The 22,082-nt window shown below is 44.6% G+C and overlaps 1 protein-coding gene across 19 annotated transcripts in view; it reads right to left on the bottom strand.

The window, feature by feature from the left end:
* Positions 1-494: 494 nt before the first annotated feature.
* Positions 495-22,082, bottom strand: part of TPM3 (tropomyosin 3) — a 30,581-nt gene continuing 8,993 nt past the window's right edge. For 2 of the 19 annotated variants that reach the window (XM_085020916.1, NM_001444371.1), the window contains 8 exon segments: positions 17,363-17,496; positions 15,457-15,574; positions 15,270-15,340; positions 14,546-14,621; positions 12,922-12,984; positions 12,679-12,748; positions 11,637-11,715; positions 10,696-10,897 (listed from right to left, as the gene is read on the bottom strand). In XM_085020916.1, coding sequence (XP_084877042.1) covers positions 10,894-10,897; positions 11,637-11,715; positions 12,679-12,748; positions 12,922-12,984; positions 14,546-14,621; positions 15,270-15,340; positions 15,457-15,574; positions 17,363-17,496 — 615 coding nt within the window. In that variant the 3' untranslated portion in view covers positions 10,696-10,893. 19 annotated transcript variants of the gene reach the window in all.

Genomic DNA, 22,082 nt, shown 5'->3' with positions numbered 1-22,082 from the left:
GAGAGCTCTTCTTGTTAAATTAACTTGTTTTCTCCAAATATCCAAGAGTATCAGTTCAAAGGCTGTCTCAGGACAGTTTACTAAAACCACACATATATAGTAGTATGTAATCTGTGTCATATATTGGTGAAGAGGTCTTAGGGTGCAATGTCTAATGAATCCACGGTTTAGAAGAATACAACTATAAAGGAAGATGCCAGTGTTAAATTAAGTAACCTATAAAAGGTCTGGCATATAAACATTAATTCTAACCTTCACATTTATGCTAACAATATATATTATCTTTATTTTACAGATAATGAAACTAAATGATTTTTATCAGTACAACTAGGGATCTGAAAGCTCAGTTTTGACCCCATTTTTGGTCAGCTTCCAGAGTGTGTGCTCTACATCAAATCCTGTTGCTACCACCCACAAAGACCTGATTTTTACCCGAACTTTGTAGTTCCTGTGGAGGAAAAACATCTGGATTAGGAAATAAAAGCAAGTAGTTCTGAGGGTTGGAGGGACTGGTTCTTTATTTCAAAAAGACACATCAATTTTCAGTATCAAAACAGTTACATTATTGGTTTTTCTTTCTCCTAATCGGCCCCCAAAGAGACCACAAAAAAGAGTACATTTTAAGCCAATTAAGCTGCAGGATGCACACCTAACAGACCTCACTGAAACCTCACCAAACGTGGGGGGAGGAGGGCAGAACTGTGTAGGGAAAGAAACTTTAAATGATCAGCACACTGCCAGCCGACTGCACAGAACTGACAGCCAGATGGGGTGACCAGTGTGCCCCAACCCCAAAGAAGCAAAGTTTCAAAATAATATAAAATTTAAAAACAGTTTTGTACATAAGCTATTCAAGATTTCTCCAGCACTAACTGACACAAAGCACAATGAGATGGCACTTTTAGAGACAGCAGCTTCAGACCCAGAAAAGGGTGATGAGATGAGTTTCATATGGCTAAATCAGTGGCAAAACATAATTTTCTTTCTTTCTAGGAGGCAGGGGAGCAAATAATAAGTGGTCACCTCAACATAAGGGGCACATGATCCATTCTATGAGCCATTGGGAACAGGGTAGAGGATTTGGTCTCAGACAGAGGTCTCATCTTAATCTGTTTGGTCACTTATGATGAAAAACATAAAAGCTGCCCAAAGATACTGTAAAGCTGAAAACCTGAACAGCACTTTTTTTTTTTTTTTTTTTTGGCTAACTCCTGGAATCACCTTTCTGATATGGCAGGTACTTTTTACAGAGCAACCAGGTTTCCCATAATGAAGTCTTTCTCTGGGCTGTTTGGCTCTCAGTAAGGCAGGCCCACACACTGTTATCCTTCCTCTATGGAGAGGGCAATATGCATTAAGCTGAAAAGTTACCTTCCAAAAGTGAGAAAGGGATTAGACTGCTGCTTCAAAACTGTGGAATTACCTGGAATGTTTTTTACAAATGGTTGCTACATCAACAACAAAAAAGGTAATTACAAAATGTGTACATCACGAACATGCTTTAAAGACATTTTGCATTGTGCTCACATTCCCTTAAAAGTTGTTCCCAAAGGAGCTCAGCCTCTGGCCCACCTGAAATCTCTCAGGAGAGGCAGAGACAGTTTGGTGAAAAGGGCAAAGGGGTGGGAGTGGGAGAGGTGGCAAAAGGAGAAAGCAGCCTTCCAGTTAAAGATCAGCCCTCAGTTTAAAGGTCAGCTTCGGGCAGGCTGGCCTCAGGCGGAGTCGGGGTGAGAGGAAGGAGCGGCGGCAGGGCGGGGCTGGGGTGCTCTACATCTCATTCAGGTCGAGCAGAGTCTGGTCCAGCATCCTTTGTGTACAGAGGTGCTCCTCTTTGGTGCATTTCAGTTTATCTAATGGGGGTAAAGGAGAGACGTTGTAAAAACCAGAAGTAAATTTTAAGGGCTACTTTGTTCCTGTTGCAGGGCAACTGCAGACTAATAAAGCAGCTCCTTTCTCAGCCACAGAAGTGAGCTATTGCATCACTCGTTTTTGCAGGGCCCCAGGCTTGCCCACTGAAGTTGCAGGTGTTGCTGTCCTTCTTGGGGAGGGAACTGGGGGACCTTATCAGTCATTTCCTTTCCTCCCCACACCCAACCAAGGCTTTCAGCTTTCGGTCACTGAAGGAGGTGGCCTTAACCATCAGCCACCCATCCTTCTAGTTTTCACCCACAGGACAATACCTACTCAAAACAGCTTGCTGGAGTTTGACACATTGAGTACAAGGATTGGCATATTTGCACCAGCAGAAACATCACAACCTCAACTTGAAAAGAGTATAGGAGGGTTCACATGCACTATAGGCTTTCCCCCCAAGGTAGAGAAGAATGGGATAACTAGTGGGATAAATAAATGAGCCCCCATAGCTAAGTCAGAGGATCTCAAAAGAAAACAAAGCCAACACTACAAAACGAATCCTTATAAGCAAAACAGATTTTTGCAGAGCTATTCTTCAGAACTAGCCTGTGACAGTTTACTTACAATTAAACAGAAAACCAGGAAAAAGAAGCAAGAGTGAAAATGTCGGGAAGAAAACCAGCAGCTGAATATCAAGGAGAATCAAATCTGCCCAGCAAGCAAAGCACTCACTGCTCTAAGGAGGTGGGGAAAATACTCAAGTCAGAGAGGTGGATGGTGGCAACACACACCTATTCACATTCCACACCCTGTTCTTTCCTTTCCCTTTTTTCTACCCGGTTGGAAGGGCCCATCCCTGGGCCTGCAGATGAAGCAGTTACAACATCTTGTCAAGTCAGTCCTTTTATTGTTAGAAAACATCCATGCAAGGGAACATATCCTACAGTCAGTGCACAAGTGAAAGAGTAGCAAATAAGGTTGGAAAACAGAACCCTCCCAGTTTTTTCTCACTATAATCTCGAAGTTCCCTCCCATCATCACTCATCATCTCTTAAAAAGAGAAAGGCAGTATTACTATTAATGTTCCCACTTTACAGTGCAGTTAGGAAGTCAGCACTCTTCTAACTGCCCCAATTAAAAAGCCATTTGCTTAGGGCAAAAGAGTAACTTTTAAAAAGACAAATCAGCTTTTTGCTGGGGTCCAGGCCAGTGGTGTGAGCCGTAAGCTCTGTTTAAATGGGCATCAGTGAGCCCTGCCCATCAGTCACACAGATCATGCAGCGTTAGCTTCAGCTCATTAGAAAGCAGGCGGTTTCGCTCAAGTTGGCTGTAGAGACGCTCTGCAGCAGCAACGGAGAGGAGAGAAAACAAGAGAAGGAGAGGAGAAAGAGGAGGAGAAAGAGAAAAAGGGAAGGTTAGTAGAGTACCAGAAGCAAATTGTGAGACTTTCAACTACCTGGTATACATAACATGCATCTGTAAGGCAGGATGGATGCAAGGAGGATTCAGTTGGTAGAAAGACCAACAGAGGAGTAAAATTAAAAATTCAGACAGACAAGTTGAAAGGATGACATTTTAAGGGAGGAAAAAAAAACCCTCCTTCACAGTATTTATTCCTGGCTTGAGAAACTGAAACAAGTGAAACAGGGCAAAAGAAGGAATACATTTGGCTTATGAGAAATATATTTACAATAATAATCAGGGTTTGTAAGGAACGGAATAGTTGAATATTTTTCTGCACAAGTATTCAATACAGCATTATGAATGGGAGATTGGCTCAAATAACCTTACACTCACTCAAACCTACACCTTCTAATGCTTCTTGTTGTAGATGTTTGGGTGACAGACTCATCACAGTGGCCTAGCCCATCAAATTCGAACTTTACCATTTTCTAAAAGAACCCCAGACCTGTTACAGCCAACAGTAGGTCCAACCAGCCCCGAGGAAGGCGAATTACTGGTACAAGCCAATCAAGACCATCCTGTTCTGCTTTTCCAGCCTCGCTGGCAGATAGGGGTGATCATTTGATCCCGTTCCAGTTGATGAAATGTAGGGGATAGCCTGTTGGGGACTTCTGGAAAAATGAGCTTTCTTTCTTGCCCTATAATGACTAAAAGTTGCAAATTTCAACCTAAAATGAAAGGGCCAAGAGAATCACCGAAATCTCAACTACACCAGGACACAGTCGCTCAAATCAAGACTTTTTAATCATAAGAGAAAAAGAAATCTCATATTTATTTAAGCTACTATTAAGGTATTTTTCTTATACCCAAAAGCATTCCTGATACAAAGAGTTAAGTGCTCCAATCCCCTGGCTTTATCTGGACTTTCTATTTGGAGCACATCTTTAGGGGAGGGGAGGCTAACGAGTGGTGATCATTTTGTAATGTATAGAAACATCCTATCTCCATGCTTTTTTCCTAGGAACTAACATAGGTCTAACAAACAAACTCATAGAAAAAGACAGATTTGTGGTGACCAGAGGAGGGCAGTGAGTGAGGGGAGGGGAAACTGACTGAAGGTAATCAAAAAGTTTAAACTTCCGATTATAAGACAAATAAGCACTAGGGATATAGTGTACATGACAAATATAAATTTAATTAACACTGCTTTCTGTAATACCTGAAAGGTGCTGAGAGTCATCCTGAGTTCTCATCACAAGAAAAAAACTTTTTAAGTGAATAAAAAAGGAGTACAGAGAATCCAAATTCATCTGACCAATACAAGGGTAATGGAAATTTGCTGATGGATGTTTCTGACCTAAATGTCAGCCTATGGCGTTTGTAATCAACTTTTTTTTTTTTAGTTTCGTTTTACAGTATGTTTCAACAGGGTCTCAGGACCTCAATATAAAAAAGACTTTTTCCCCTTAAAAGCAGTTGTATCTGTGGGCTGACTGTGGGCATTGCTTGCCTTCTGAGCTGAGGTTTTCCCAGTTCTATCTGGAAGCTGGGGGCCAGTATGTTCCTAGCAGTACTTGCCACTTTGTGTACACTATCCAAAACAGAAAGCATGTATGTATAAAGAGATTCTGGGGGCAGGGGAATAACCAAAAAACAATAGGGGTAGAATTGGAACGATTTTTTTTTTTTTTTTTTGGTCTTTTTGCTATTTCTTGGGCCGCTCCCACGGCGTATATCCTCCCAGGGTAGGGGTCTAATCGGAGCTGTAGCCACTGGCCTACGCCAAAGCCATAGCAACGCGGGATCCGAGCCGCGTCTGCAACCTACACACCTCCCAGCAATGCCGGATCGTTTACCCACTGAGCAAGGGCAGGGACGGAACCCGCAACCTCATGGTTCCTAGTCAGATTTGTTAACCACTGCACACCTCCCAGCAACACCGGATCGTTTACCCACTGAGCAAGGGCAGGGACGGAACCCGCAACCTCAAGGTTCCTAGTCAGATTTGTTAACCACTGCGCCACGATGGGAACTCCTGGAGTGAATTTTTAAAGTTGCACTTCCCACTAAACCACTGGTTCTCAATAAGGGACAAAGCCTCTCCCCTCCCCCTAGAGGGGAATTTGGAAATGTGTGGAGGCAGGTTTTAATTGTCACAATAACTTAGAGGGCCCTACAGATATTTACTAGGCAAGGGACAACAATAAGTAGGATAGTTCTGTACATCTGAGAATTATCTTGGCCTAAAGGACAGAGGTGCACCACTGAGAAACCCCTTACTAGTCTAAACTAGTTCATGAAGACTGGGATTGGACCTGTCTTATTCCCTGGGCATCCCTGACAATAACAGGGGTTCAAACTGTGTTGAACTCTCACTTCTTAAACTTTTTGGTGTTATACTACATAGAGTCATGTGCAACCTGACTCTTCCAATAGCATCTATACCCAAGTTAGTTTGTGTGACTCCCACTCCTGTCTTGGGAAGTAAGGCTGTTATTAGCATCTTATCCCTCACAACAGCCTGGTCAATGATGGCTTTGTTCCATTTAGGGAAGAAATAAAGAGAGAAGCGGGGGCATTTTATTGCCTGATTAAATCCCAGAATTTATAGTTCCTCAAGAATTGCATAAGGTCAGAAAGATAAATGTGGTTGTACTTTCAACCTTGAACTTAGTAATGATTAAGTAAGGTTTCCAACTGTTATGTCTAGTCACTAAAAATTCAGGACCAGATAGTAGTTCATTAAAGTTCCTGATTCCCTGATAACAGCAAATAATAAAATTCTTGGTTCCCTGATAACAGCAAATAAAACAAACAACAAAAAGCCAAGTCAGAGAATTCATTTGGTCTGATCCATGGACGCTAGGCCTTAGGCTTCGCTGGTCTGAATCAGGTCACTTTCATTTTGTAACAGGAAAAGGGGAAGGGGTGCTTGGAGTAAAGGGAACTACCAGCCATGAAGCCTCAAAAAATCAAGGAATGAAGTAGAACTGATTTTGCTTCTTCTACATTTTTTTTTTTTTTAAACTTCCCCCTCATGTTAAGACTGAGGAGTATTCAACCAATACCATGTGAATGGAAGAGTCTGCATGGGGCTAAGACAAGGTTGCCCAGCATATCAGGTCAGTTTCAACCATGAGTTTCAACTTGGGGTCTAGTTACATTTTACTTTGTTCCTCAAACCAACCAAGGATAAGGAGGAAGGTGGAAAAATGGACTCCCAGACATCAGCCTGTGGTTCTTTCTTAGAAATTAAGACGAGAGAAAATTCAGAGGTCAAACATTTTGCTCTGAGATTACCAATAACATTTGACTCCACTCCCATCGCTAGTCCAGGATCAAGCAGAATAACTGATTCTACGAGGATCCAGAGCCTTACACAGGACACAGTATTTCAAATTTCACACTGCTACCCTGGCTTGATTACTCTATATCCTTGCTCACATCAGTCACACTAGAGGGAAAGACAGGAGCTACCAAGGCATGGCAGCTCACTTTTCTTCTCATTTCTCTACACTCTTTCCTTTGTAAGAAGCCTTTCTCTATACCAAAGTCAACTCCTTCTGTATAATACTAACATCTAGAATCCAATGAATGCAGTAGCCACTATCCACATGTGGCTCATTCAATTTAGATGAACTAAAAGTAAATAAAACTAGAATTATGCTCCTGGCTCAAACTAGCCACAATTAGTGTTCAACAGCCACATGTGGCTAGCGGCTACCATAATGGAAATCACTGCCAAAAGCTGTTGGACGTCATTATTCTAGGCTATACTTTCTTCATGCCTTTATTTTCTCACCAATTCACTCTTTTGTTCCTTGAAATAAATGACTCCTCTCCTGGTCCCTAATGCTCAAAATATACCCTCAAATTAGTAATAAAACAACGACAACATTATATATATATATATATATTTGCCATTTCTTGGGCCACTCCCACGGCATATGGAGGTTTCCAGGCTAGGGGTTCAATCGGAACTGCAGCCGCCGGCCTACACCAAAGCCACAGCAACTCGGGATCCGAGCTGCATCTGCGACCTACACCACAGCTCATGGCAATGCTGGATCCTTAACACACTGAGCAAGGCCAGGGATCAAACCCGCAACCTCATGGTTCATAGTCAGATTCGTTAACCACTGAGCCACGATGGGAACTCCAGACAACATTATTTTTTGTTACCTTACTTCTCTGCCTGTTGAAGTGGAGAATCACTGGAAATCACTCAGCCTTAAAGTTTTTTTTTTTTTTTTTTTTGTCTTTTTTGTCTTTTGTTGTTGCTATTTCTTGGGCCGCTCCCACGGCATAAGGAGGTTCCCAGGCTAGGGGTTGAATCGGAGCTGTAGCCCCTGGCCTACACCAGAGCCACAGCAACGCGGGATCCGAGCCGCGTCTGCAACCTACACCACAGCTCACGGCAACGCCGGATCGTTAACCCACTGTGCAAGGCCAGGGATCGAACCTGCAACCTCATGGTTCCTAGTCGGATTCGTTAACCACTGCGCCATGACGGGAACTCCAGCCTTAAAGTTCTTAAAGTACCCAAGCTACTCATTCTCCTTCTATCCCTCCAACCAGTTCCATCTGACTTTGTCCTCCACAGATTTTCCTCTTTGCTTAATTTTTCTTTTCACATCTGCAATTGCCTTTTAGAGTTTGAGTTTAATTCCATGGCCTAGACTACCTGACACCCTCATGGATTCCCAAATCTTTCTCTTATATCAATCTCTTGCCTTCAGGTCCAAGGATTTTGGGGGGTTCTTTTGTTTGTTTGTCTTTTGCTTTTTAGGGCTGCACTTGCAGCATATGGACATTCCCAGGCCAGAGGTCGAATCGGAGCTACAGCTGCCAGCCTATGCCACAGCCACAGCAATGCAGGATCCGAGCCTTGTCTGTGACCTACACCACAGCTCATGGCAACGCCGGATCCTTAACCCACTGAGGAAGGCCAGGGATCGAACCTGCAGCCTCATGGATCCTAGTTGGATTCATTTCCGCTGTGCCACAACAGGGAACTCATAGGAATCTGTTTTCATCTTGGATACTTGCCACGTTTACAGACTTTCCATTCTTCTCCTTTCCCTTTGCCCTTCCCCCACCCCGGCCCGAACCAGGACCACGTGACCGCCCTACACCTTTAACACCACCATCTTCCTAGGCTCAAAACCAGTCATCCTGGATGCTTCCTCCTTGCATTTAATGGTCAGGCCCTTCTAAACGCCCTTCTAAACGATCTCCTACTACCACTACTTTAGTTCAGATTACCATCTCTGGGAAACTGCAATAAACTAACTATTCCCAAAGTGGGGTATGATCACTGCTGGTGATATGTAAGAAGACTGCAGACAGTATACATTTGTGAATGTTTAAAAAAACTTATTAGCTCTAATATTTTAATGTGCATTCGGAAAAAACACTAGCACACATCAAAACCTTTGATTTTAAATTAGAATTGTGTAGAGTAGGAATAAATTTGAAAACGAGTAAATTAAAAAAAATAATATAGGCAGGGAGTTCCTATAGTGGCTTGCTTAGTGGTTAATAAACCCGACTAGTAACCATGAGGTTTCGGGTTCGATCCTTGGCCTCGCTCAGTGGGTTAAGGATCTGGCATTTCCGTGAGCTGTGGTGTAGATAGCAGACACGGCTTGGATCCCACGTTGGTGTGTCCCTGGCGTAGGCTGGCAGCTGCAACTCCAATCAGACCCCTAGTCTGGGAACCTCCATATGCCATGGGTGCAGCCCTAAAAAGACAAAAGACCAAAATAATAATAATAATAATAATAATAATATAGGCAGATGAGGATATAACAAAAGCCATCAAAAGTGGTATGCAAATTAAATGAAATTTGGGAATCATCATCTTAACGGATCACTTTGATAATCTGTTCTCCTTCCAATATATTCTTTACTTAGCTGCCAAAATAATTCTGCTTATATGCGACTCAGAACATATCCCTGTTCAAAATCTCCGGTGGCACCCCATCATCTACAAAACAAAACCCCTCAGCCTGATTACAGTGTTTATCTGTTGCCTACCCTATCTAAACGGACCTCTATAGCTATTGTGTCCTTTTATTCTTTTGTTTCTTTGACCAAAATGCTCGGTATCTACTTTCCCTCAACCAGACTCTGCTTGTCAGAAATCCAATCTTTTGGAATCTAATAAAAATGAATAGGAAAGTTTTAATATGTTTACAAATTACACGCCTACTTTCAGGAGACTTGCCTAACCACCCCCAGTGCAATCAATTTCTTCCCCTCTCTGAACTTGCACAAAACTTTATTATTTGGGGCACTTACCACACATCACCTTCAGTTTTATAAATATGCTCTTTCTCCTACTAGATTCTAAGCAACCTGAGAGCAGGGATGGTGACTCCATCTTTGGTTATTTCTATTACCACCTTAATACTTTGTGCCTAAATTAATAGTTTAACCTGTACCTTAATCACAAAGGCTGTGTGGCAAAAAGAAATGGTATAGACAGAAATAAACCCGAATTCGACGAGACCTAAATTTTAAATTGGGGAAAACCTCTCTACCTGGCTATCTGTTTCAAAAGAAAGCCAAGTTTTAAACATATACTCTGCTGAGAAACTGAAGTACTAAGTAAAGAACACTTAGGTGCTCAGAAAAGCATACTCGGTGACAACACTATCCAGATTAAACCATGTCTGCTACATAAATTAGAAGAGGAATTTCCCAAAAGTTGTTATTTAAGTCCGTAATATAAACTACAATTTTATCAGTAGCAATGTACCATATTTATGCATGTAATAAATTAAGACCCTGTCTATAATATTTGAAATATGCACGCACGATCAACTATTTTTAGTTTTTCCAATAACAATCATTTATCACGTGTCTTATATCCCAGTGGCGCACCGTGGCACAACAGGTAATGGTAATGAGCCTCAAATATGCAAGAAAGGTTTAAAGAAAACAAAACTACTGAAAACCCTACCTATTATATATATTTCCTGTGACTTGGGATAATGTAATTAGCCAGCTTTAAGTGGTAATATATATGGGTCCACTGGGTGTTCTGAGGATGTACCATCTGAACCACAGGCGAGAGGGTAGAGAATATGTATTGGGAGGCACTGCGGTGGTCTCTCAAAGGAGGAGAGAAACATTCCAGGCGGGAAGATTTAAACACCTGGAAGTAAAGGACTTAGAAGATCTCCCTCGGCTTGAGTGAAAGACTAGAGCTCCTTTTCTCAGGAACCTCTCCTAGTCCACCACTTGGATAAGACTCAGATCGGTTGAATTTAAATGTCAAGAAAAAATAGACACACACAAAAGTGGCTTTGATTACATAAGTCAGAGGGAGGGAGAGCCTACAATAGCTGCTCCCCACATCACACCCCCAAGGCTCCTTCTTAGGGACAGCAGCATCTTTGTCAATGACACAAATGCAGGGTGGCATGAGGCTTCCGGCAGCTTAACATTTTAATTTGGGGTGAGGGGTGGAAGAGAATACATAAGTTGCTTTGTGGCGCCCCCCACCCGCCCATCCTAATGCCTTGGGGATCAGCCACGCTGACCCAAATGGAATCCAGAGCCAGAATGGGGCGTTGGGCTCCCCCGAAGAAAGGGGGCAGATCCAGAACAGAGCAGAAACGCTGATAATTATCTGTATGAAAAAGTAAGGAAACTCTAGGTGAGAAGGACGTCAATTTGGGAGCAATGTGGGAGAAAGGATGAGGAGAAAAAGGAAGAGGTAAGCAGTAGGAACGATAAAAGAGAGCCAGACACTACAGCCTGAGTCATTTGGCTTCTTTTCAGTTAGTGGGAAAGAGGCAGATTAGCGTCAAGGATCAGGGATCCACAGCAAACAGATGAAGTCCCCCAACAACTCTTTTTGGTGCTTTTTACTACCTGGCTTGCTCTGGGACTCAGCTCGATTTTCAGGTGAATTTGCTATTTCCAATAATGGGCGTTTCCCCTGAACTTTAATATCAGGGCACAGAGCATACACACCCAGGAAGTCTAAGTTTCGTTATGTGTTGCCAGGGCCCAAGCCACTGGCTCTTTGGGCCCCAGTCCTTTAATTGTATGACATGATTCTTTCTTCTGCAGCATCCCTTCTGAGAAGACCAAATTTGAGAAACAAATAGAACAATTCTTGTGTCATAATGAAGGGACTATGAATAAAAGTATAAAAATGACACGCAGGTCAGGGTTCTACCACCGATCCAGGATGAAATGCTTCCCCAGCTTTTGCCAACAAGTAACCAGCACCAATGTTTTAGAGATAAGAGTAGAGATTCTAGTTTCCAGAAGACAAAACCAGAGCCACACTATGCACAAGCCTGCACCCCCATCCACCCCCAAGCCAAGGTCCCAGCCCCGCTCTGCTGTCAGATAGTTACATAGAGGTCATGTCATTGAGGGCGTGGTCCAGCTCCTCGCTAATGGCCTTGTACTTCAGTTTCTGGGCATAGAGCTCATCTGGACAGGCACAGGAACCACAGGGAGGAACGAGGGGACAGAGTGAAAGGTATCAGAAGCAGATGAAGAGAGGGAATCATTAGAAATTAGGGAAAGTGTGATCATGGGTCTAACCCACAGCTAGGAAAACATTTATCCTGGTAGCCGTGACTGGCCATTTTCAGACTCACTATCCCCACCACCAACAGGACTTCCTGACACTTCTCATCGATTGCAGCAAGGGTTGGGAACCTGGGCACAGTCATGACTAGAAATTCCAATTACCAAAGGCACTCAAGAGGATACCATTCCCACCCAGCAGGCCCAATTCCTAACAGTGAAACAATAAATTTAACAAAAGCAGAAAAAGGAGAAAACACACATTAATATTCAGACACTTCTCCTCTAACGACTAAGTGTAACCAATATTCTTGGCCCCTGTGCTCTAAAGGTTGCCTCCCCAAAACTCTCCCAAAGTAAGAATATCCTGCTACCTGGAGCATACTAAAGGGGCCTATCTCAGAGGTCTCAGAGCGAAGGACAAACCTTCCCTTGTTGGGGCAGATTTAGCTGCCGAATTGTGGGGAGAGGAGGTATTTATATTTAGAAAGCCCCTGGCATTGGTCAGCTCTGGGAAATGGTTATTCCTGCGCTGCGCCTCTTGGTGAGGTCCCCCGCAACTTGAGTGGTGAACAAGATTGCCAAAAGTAGCCATGGGGGACATGGAGGTACATGCCATTACCAGGCTCCTCCAAGGGAAGGATGCAAATTCTAGAATACGAGGCAAAATCTTAATACAGGAAAAGACTAAATGCAAAAATCCAATTCCAGGATTTGACCCACGTCACCTAGCTATGGCACAGGACGGGGCATAGGATGCACGCCAAGACACTACCAACTCCCTTGGGTGCACAGGCAAAGAGGGCAGTGAGCAAGGTCTTCCTCTGCATTTCTTTACTTTAATCCCTCCCTCAGGCTCCCTACCTTCCAAGTCATCAATTGTCTTTTCCAGCTTGGCTACCGATCTCTCGGCAAACTCGGCCCGGGTCTCTGCCTGGAGGAGACATGAAATCAGTTAGAATGAGAGAAATCAGACAGAGAAAGATCTCTATTACTTCCCCTTTTACGCCTTTCAGAACCAAAGCCAGCTAGTCTGCGTCTATTACATGAATGCCTGTATATGCCTCTATGTGTTTTGAGCCCTTCCTTATAATCCCCTCAGCTCACCTCCTTGAGTTTGTCAGTGAGAATCTTTATCTCTTCCTCATATTTGTCTTCTTTTTGAGAGTACTGTAAGAGAAATAGAATAAGCAGTTTTGGGGATAGGAATGACTCACACAGATAATCCCCCCCCCCCACAAGCTTTACTTTTACATTTAATATCCTCGATATTTTAATGGGCTGAATGGCAGATCCATGAGCAAGAGAAAGGCTGTTTCAGGACAAGAGTCCTTAAAGTTCACAAATCAATGTCCACAGAGTCATGATACCCTCAGAAGCTTCCAGGACCTTTATTTTTTTTTTAAAGTGGACCTAAGCTTTGATCTTATTCAGATCAACCCTGGGATGGGATTTTTCCTGCCTCTGGGTTAAGGAGTAGGTGTGGTGACACCTTGAGGGCACATGACTCAAAACAGTCCCAGAGACAATAAAGAATAAAGTTATCTGTTTTGCTCACTCACTAGATCTCAGATCTGATACTATTTGTTGCCCCCAACTGTAAGCACAGCAGCATCAACACGACCCCAGGCACCTGAGACCAAGAAGTTACTTTTTAAATTTTTTTTGTCTTTTTTCGCTATTTCTTTGGGCTGCTCCCACGGCATATGGAGGTTCCCAGGCTAGGGGTCGAATCGGAGCTATAGCCACTGGCCTACGCCAGAGCCACAGCAACGCAGGATCTGAGCCGCGTCTGCAACCTACACCACAGCTCACGGCAACGCCAGATCACTAACCCACTGAGCAAGGGCAGGGATCAAACCCGCAACCTCATGGTTCCTAGTTGGATTCGTTAACCACTGCGCCACTGCACCTCGGACGGGAACTCCCAAGAAGTTATTTTAATTACAGTATAGGAATGAGAATTAAACCCAGAATCTGGAGAGAGGGTAGGTGGACACTTCTCACTGGATTACATAAGGAATGGGTTTCTCCAGTCTTTCATCAAGGGCAGGGCTGGGCCCAGGCCCCAAAGCCTGTCACTTTTGACAAACCAGCCCCTACCTTCTCGGCCTGAGCCTCAAGAGACTTGAGGTTGTTGGTGACATTCTTCAGCTCCTCCTCCAGCTCAGAACACTTACTGTGAATATTTTAAATACCGCAGGAGAGGAAAAGGGGAAGAACAGAATAAAAAAGGGGAGAGAGAGACACACAGACATAATTGAACCTATATGTAGAGAGAGCTGGAAGGCATACTGGGGGAAGAGAAGTTCCCAGGTCATCTGAGCAAGCACCAACCCTCCTCCCTCTACCATAGGACATGTCAGGAGCGGGGTGGGACCCTCCTTGGCTAGGACTCGGAATGTGTGGATACTAAGAGAACACTTGAGGGAAACCACTAGCAGGAACAAATCATAACTGCTATCTGGGGTGGAGGTGGTGACCAATGCCCAACCCAAAGAGTCCCCCAAATCACCCAAGGGAAGGAGAGACCCTGTGGAGAGGCAGTGAAGCAACTAGGAAAGAAGAGATGAAAGATGCCAAGTAAGTGGAGAGGAAGGGAGCATTCCGTGAAGAGATGAGAAAGCACTCAACAAACCAACCAGTGGAGGGGAGGCAGCTGCAAAACCAAACAAAACCAAACAAAACCACACCGTACACATAACCTCTCTGTGGGTTTAACGGTTAGTACCTTTTCTTCAGCAGCACTCAGACACTTCAGATTCTGGTCCATCAGTCTGATCTGCTCATCCATCTCTCGGCAACGGCTGTTAGTGATAGTCACAGGGATCACACAAGCCAGGTTGTGGGAAGGGAGAAAGATCAACAAGGAACACAGCAAGGACACGAGCAGCAAAATGAAGGAAAAAAAAAATCAAAAAAATGGGAAGAAAACATCACCATGGTTATGATATGTCATGTCTAGGAGAGAGGAATGCAAGGGAAGCACAAATAAACATGCATCGGCCCTGACTTTGTTATACAAGGCCAGCAGGAGAGCAGGTCACGGCTGCCTTTGCCCTAAATGCCCCAGCAGACTGGCAAAGTGGTAAAAACAGAGACAGATCCTAAGTCCGCACATCCACTTCAAGGCTTCAAGAAGCAGAACTCCGATGGAAAGACCCAGGAGGGCCTGTCAGTTAACAGCTCATAGTTTTTTAGGCTTCATTTTCCCCTCAATTTGTAAACCCTCCCTACAAGAAACGAGAAAGTCTCATTTCTCACTCATCAAGTGAGTTAAGAAAGCTCAAAGCCACTCACAGGGCCTAAAAAAAAAGCATTCCAGATGACTCCCACTCTCCGGGCCCTATTTAACAAGGCTGAAGGAATACTGGGTTACTCACACTAATGCCCAAGCCAAGGGGGGAAGGAACAGAAAGAATGGTACTGCAAGATTTGGGGAGCAGGATACTCACGACTCTGCCAGCTCAGCTCGCTCCTCTGTGCGTTCCAAGTCTCCCTCAATAATCACCAACTTACGAGCCACCTACAGGAGAGACCCAGGTACAGCTCAGTGGAGCCAAAGAGGGGCCATTTTCCTCCCATGATTCTTTTCAGAAGCCCGATGTCACTGGAGAGAGAGACAAGCTAAAAGTGCCTTACCTCTTCATACTTCCTATCTGCCTCTTCTGCAATGTGCTTAGCTTCTTTGAGTTGGATTTCCTGGAGTTCCATTTTTTCCTCATCTTTTAAGGCTCGGTTTTCAATGACCTTCATACCTCTGCCAGAAACAATACGGACAAATGTGGCACTGACATTCTGGGGAGTCTGTCCTCAGCTCAGCTCCAGGGGGCCCAGAAGTGCACCTTTTAAAGCCCATTCCTCCCTGCTTGCCACTCAGACTCCCCACAGCACCTCCCTCACCTCGGTTTAATTTTTTAATTTTCTCTTACAATACCCACTTATTTAAAAATGTAAGTGCAGTGTCTAAAGGCATAAAGCAAAAATCCATCCCAGAAATGGTTTTTTATGCCCCAAATCTCACCTCCATTTCCCCACACCGCAAAGGAATCATATTATGCTGTTCTGCAACTTGCTTTCCTCCCTCCCTATAAATGTGGACACTATATAACAGAATACATATAGCTAGCTATCTTATTCGTTTTCACAGCTGCACTGTGTTAATGTGCTCCCAACAGGGAATTTTTAATTCTGGAAGACTTACTAGTTTGATCCCGTGCAGGTCACCATGCACCTTTGTTTTCTTTTAACTCACAGACCGCAAGGAGCCAATTGGCTATTTTAAACAAACATGAGTTGGTTCAAGGGCTGTGGTTCTCAACCCCAGTCATACATTACAATTACTGGAGGAGCTTTAAAAACATTGATGGGCTCTAATTAATCTGCGGTGGGATCCAGGCATTCTGATGGGTTTTTTGCTTGTTTTTGCTTTCTTAGGGCCACACCCACGGCATGAGGAGGTCTCCAGGCTAGGGGTCAAATTGGAGCTATAGCCTCTGGCCTGCGCCACAGCCACAGCAACCCCAGATCCGAGCCTCGTCTGCGACCTAAACCATTGCTCACAGCAACGCCTGATCCTTAACCACTGAGTGAGGCCAGGGATTCTCATGGATACTAGTCCAGTTAGTTGCCACTGAGCCATGATAGGAACGCCCCCTGATGTAAAATCCCCAAAGAGTCCCACCGTGCACTCCCATGATTCTAATAGTGCAGCCAGGGTTCAGAGCTTATTTAAAAAGACTGATTGCTGAGCTCCACTTTGAAAGTCTGATTCATAAATTAGGGTTTAGGGGCTGCTGAGGATTTGAGTTTCTACCAAGTTCCCAGGTGCTGCTGGTCTGGGACCTCACTTTGAGAACCACTCTGGGTACTAAGTGGAGGCTACCCTGGTGACCCCATTTAAGGATCATTAGGTCAATTTATAGAGAAACAGCAATTATACAAGAGTCATGGGAGTTCCCATTGTGGAACCCAACTAGTATCCGTGAGGATGCGGGTTAAGTTCCTGGCCTCACTCAGTGGGTTAAGGATGCAGCGTTGCCACAAGCCACGCCCATAGGTCGCAGATGGGGCATGGCATTGCTGTGATGTAGGCCGGTGGCTGGAGTCTCCAATTTGACCCCTAGCCTGGAAACTTCCATTAAAAAAAAAAAAAAAAAAAAAAAACGGAAGGAAAGAAGACCCAGTAAAGACAAGTTATTGGTTTAAAAAACAGGTGTAGGATTCCCGTTGTGGCTTAGCAGAAACAAATCTGACTAGTATCTTAGAGGATTCTGGTTCGATCCCTGGCCTTGCTCAGTGTGTCAGGGATCCCGCGTTGCCATGAGTTGTGGTGTAGATTGTAGACGTGGCTCGGATTCCATGTGGCTGTGGGGCAGGCTGGCACCTACAGCTCCAATATGACTCTTAGCCTGGGAATCTCCATATGCCTCAGGTGTGGCCCTAAAAAGCAAAATAAATAAATAAATAAACAGGTGCATAAGGAAATCTTGATCAGAGCCATTATGAACTTCTCTCGAAAGCTACACTATCAGGCCCCTCTACACACCTCTCGCTCTCATCAGCAGCTTTCTCAGCTTCCTCCAGCTTTTGCAGGGCAGTGGCCAGGCGCTCTTGAGCGCGGTCCAGCTCCTCTTCAACCAGCTGGATCCTACGGTTCAAGGAGGCCACCTCAGCCTCAGCCTGTGTTTAAATGAAAGAATGGGAAAAGGAAGCAGAGGCATGGTGAAAAGAAGTTGAATGACGACACTAAGATTGGGGTTAACTACCACCAGGAGGAAGTCAGGGTCTTGAACGGTAGATCTGTCTTAATTCAGATGCACGTAAGATCTAGCAGACATGACTATATACTCTGTATTATTATATGTATTTTCCTCCCTTTCCCATCAATGAACTCCCATATGTACCACAGGAAGAGTGTTTTAAAACTCAGTTCCTTGCCCAGCCCAGTGTCAGTTAGTACCACCCCCTTTCTGGACTCAGTTCAAATTCCTGTACATGCGAGTAGCAGAAAAGGTAGCCAGTGAAGGGAGGGGTCCTTCTGCCTGAGCTCTGGTTTAGAGGTGTGTCCCACTCTGCAACAGCTTTCTTATGTGTCCCATAAAATGGAAAAATAGGAGTTAACGAATCCGACTAGGAACCATGAGGTTGTGGGTTCAGTCCCTGACCTTGCTCGGTGGGCTAAAGGATCCGGCGTTGCCGTGAGTTGTTGTGTAGGCCAGCGGCTACAGCTCTGATTAGACCCCTAGCCTGGGAACCTCCATATGCCTCAGGAGTTGCCCTAGAAAAGGAAAAAAGACAAAAAAAAAAAAAAAAAAAAAAAAAAAGGGGGGGGGGAAATAGAAAAGCAAGGAATCTGGGATTACCTATTTGCTGATTTGCTCAAGTTGTTAGCCCTCTGATCACCTTATCCTAACACACCAGGAGGATGACTAGCCAAGAGAATAATGTTTTCCAGAACAACCTTCCAGACCAGAAAGGAGAAGGATGGAACATTGGATAGCTCCCTCCCATTCTTTCATCTTGCCCCCCACCTCCCACCTTTTTAAACTTGACAAGAAGTTGCTTCTGGGTTTAGGCGCTACTGAAATGATTTGATGATACTGCCCAAAAAACTGGGGGCAGAGTTCCCGCTGTGGTCCAGGGGGTTAAGAATCCAAATGCAGCAGAGGTGCGGATTCAATCCCTAACGCAGTACAGTGGATGAAAGGATCTGGCGTTGCCGCAACTGTGGCTCGGATTCCTGGCCCAAGAACTTCCATATGCCTCGGGTGCAGCCATTGAAAAAAAAACAACTGGGGACAGAAGAGAATGTTTCCTCCATGCCCACCATCATTCTTCTAAATTTCTGAATTGTGACTCTTTTCTATTCCTCTAGTCATCCCCTTAGCCTCATCCTCCAATCCAGCTGAGGACAATGCTCTCCCTGGCCTCCACTCCACAATAAAGCACAGGCTGGCATCCAAGGAATTCCATGCCTCCTTCTTGGCAATGGAGTAAGAAAGGAAGAAAGGAGGCAGCTGCATGTGCATGACTTCTACTGTAGAAAAGCCTCCCTCCTATGACTGCCTGTCCCCTCCCCATACCTTTACTGGTGGCCACAACCGTACAAGAATTTAATCTGCCCTGCATGCTACCCAGTTCAGATGCTTATCCAAGTGCTTGGTAAACATGATCTCTCTTCTACAGCCCAGATTGTGCCTGAATTCTATTACCCTGATTTCCTCCTGGCAGTCAGGGGTGGGGGTAGCTATAGAAACAATCTGGGCCACCAGCCCCTAAGAGAAGGGATACAGCCCAAAAGTCTCCAAAGACAAACATGGGAGATTGAAGGGATTGCAGGCGCTGGGGCTATGTAACCACTGCCTTACAGGAAAATCCGGATGTCTGCATATGCTGAAATTACTAAGAAACGATTTGTATCTCCACTTAAAATATCATGGGCGGGGACAAGGATTCTCTGGTCCTGTCTCAGAAAAAAGATGTACCCTACAGGAGAACACATATTTCGCCTCACAAGCTCAAAAAGGCCAAGATTATGAGCAGTCTGGCTATCAGGCAAGAACTATAAAACACTGCCAGTACAATGATTTACCCCACCCCTCTTCAGAAGCCTAGAACCAAAAAAAAAAAAAAAAAAAAAAACAGAATGGGCCCAGATTTGAAGGGAGCTCATGAAATCTAAGACCCCACCCAGCTCACCAGTAGTTACCCAAATGAAGTAGAAGATAACAGGCTATGGGGGCGGGGGTGTACAGTTTCCATGACAACAAGCTGGCTCGGGCAGTTTCTCCCACAAATCAGCATTTACAATAGAATTCTTCGCAAGGCTGAAAAGGGAGGAGGAGAAAACACATCTTGGTGCCCTAACTAGAGCATGTATATATTGAACGAGCCTCATCAAAAACAGAATCCAGGATGGGAGTTCCAGCAAAAGCCTCAGGAGACCCTGTGGGGAGGGTGGGGAACAGGGGACGGCAGTCACTGTTCCCTTTTTTCTCCTCCCACAGAGGATCAGTTCTCTTTACAATGAAACAAAAAGCTTGCAGAATCAAGATCTGTTAAATGTTTCAAGGAACAAGGGAAGACACCTATTGACTTCTTCCAGCCAGGACCTCTCTGTACAATGCCTATCCCCTTCAGGTCAATCACGCTGTACCCAGAGACTGAGTGGGACCAACTTCTGCAAATGAGAATGGGAGACACGGCCCTGGGAAACATTAACTTTACGCTGTTCTATCATCCCAGGTTTGGCATGCCTTAGATGTGGTTTTGATCTTTCAGCCCGCCCACCTCTGTCCAGCTTGGAGGTACACTGAGGTCTTTCCTTCAGGCAATAATAGGATTTCTCTGCTGCCCAAGAAGCAAAGATCCCAGGGTGAGTGAGGGAACACAGCAGCAGCTCAGGTCACTTCAGAAGATGGCTGACAATAGCTTCAGCTATGAAACGATTTTCTACCATCTTCCACTCTGAAGGGACTCCCTGAGCACACCATACCCATCAAGGCAAGAAAACCAACAGGGCACTGCTGCTGAAAGGTACATCAGGGCCAAGGACAGAAGGGGATTAGCCTAGATCTGGCATTCTGCCACTCTGGGGTTTCTCTTTTTAGACAAAGGCCACAGATGAAATTCAAAGGAAAAGAGTAATGGAAAAGTTAGGCTTAAGCCTTATGAGTAAAGGACTGCTCTGGTTTATTGTGTTCACAAATGTATCTAGACAGATACTGTGTCCTTGGGCACTTTAAATTTCGTCCAGGGGGAGGCAAGTTGGAAGGGAGCAGAGCTATCTGTCCCAGAGTAAACAAAGGTGGAGTCTGAGCGGAGGCACTCAGAGCAAAGGGCTATTTGCCTCTCCCCTATGAGTAGGTGCTCCAGTATGAAGGCAAGAGAAAGGAAATCAGCAGGAAAACAAATCTAAACCAAAGACAGGTGATAAAGCCAGTTGCTTATTCCACCAGACCCCACGGATGGGAGAGAGCCACACAATAGTCAGACATTCTAACCACCACCACCACCACCCACCCACCCCTGCAGACCAGGAATCTGTGAATAAGGCCACAATCGAAACTGCTGTTCACAAAGCCCACTCACTCCCTCCATAGTATTCCTAAATCTTTTAGACCAGAAAAAGAAATACCAAGGGAAGTTACAAGACAGGTATTAAAAGCAGAGAAGGTGAACCCTACACTTTAAAACAAAGTGGTAAATTTTATGGCATGTGTATTTTTACTACCCCCACTCCAGATAAGGCAAGCTACTACATTAAACATGTTGCAGTTTTCTTCAGTTTAACAAAAAAGACAACAGGGAGATTCAAAATTGAAAGTGGATTTTACAAGGTGCTACATTATAAAAGGTCAATCTCCAGGCCAAAAGCAGGAAAGAGTTGTGGATTCCAGAACAACTTGGTCTCTGCTTTGGACTCACCCAGCTTCCCCAAAAGGGCTGGATGTTCACACAAAGCAATGAGAAAAGCAATTAAGTGACAATTCCACTAAGAGCACGTGATAGCATCAGGGAGTGCTGAGCTTCCAGCTCCAGGAAGGAGGAGCCAGTAAAACCCACATTCCAAAATGCCCTAAGAGGATAACAGGTAGTTCAAGCAACCCCCTCCCTTCCCACAGGTGTCCCCTCAGGAGGAATTCAAAGTTCACTAGAGCAGAAAGTCAAAAGATTAGGCTCCCTCAAGCTGGGGGAGAAGATACTAACTGGTTTCATAAATATTTAACTACCACCCTACTTCCCCATCTGAGGACTTCCTCACTAGACCTCACTAAGCTCGATAAACAAATGTGGCAGGTTCTGAGTAAGGGAGAAGAAGCTTAAGAAACATCTGAGGCTGCTCACTTGGCTAGAATCACCGGGGGGGGGCTAAATTTTCCTGCAAAGAAAATGACCAAATCCTAGACAGAGTGGCTGAGAACATCCTAGCTGGAAAATCAAATCCTGAGGGCTTGGGGAGGGGAGGGGGCATCATCTACCCTAGAACTAGTCCTAAGATGTGCATGCTTAAGTGTTGACCCTAAGACTCTGGAGCTCAAAACATGGCTAGTTCCTTCAGGCCATTCCGTCTTCCCTTTTACCAGGATCTGGTCTTTAGAACAAAGGAGATGAGAAAGTGTCAGCTGTCATAAAGAGTCACCCAGCCAGTTCATCTTCACTTGAGTTGATAATCAGAAGCTGTGGACAAAACTGGGAGGAAAAATCCACTGACAAGTGGGTGACTGAGGAAGACAAGATCCCAGCATTTCCAAGCCCAGTTATAT

This window comes from Sus scrofa, chromosome 4, assembly GCF_054392235.1.
Source record: "Sus scrofa isolate SSC_HxYL_T2T_F1_AM1 chromosome 4, Sscrofa_HxYL_maternal_Yorkshire_Landrace_v2.0, whole genome shotgun sequence".
NCBI classification, from domain to species: Eukaryota; Metazoa; Chordata; class Mammalia; order Artiodactyla; family Suidae; genus Sus; species Sus scrofa.
This window is presented reverse-complemented; position numbering and strand designations above follow the sequence as displayed.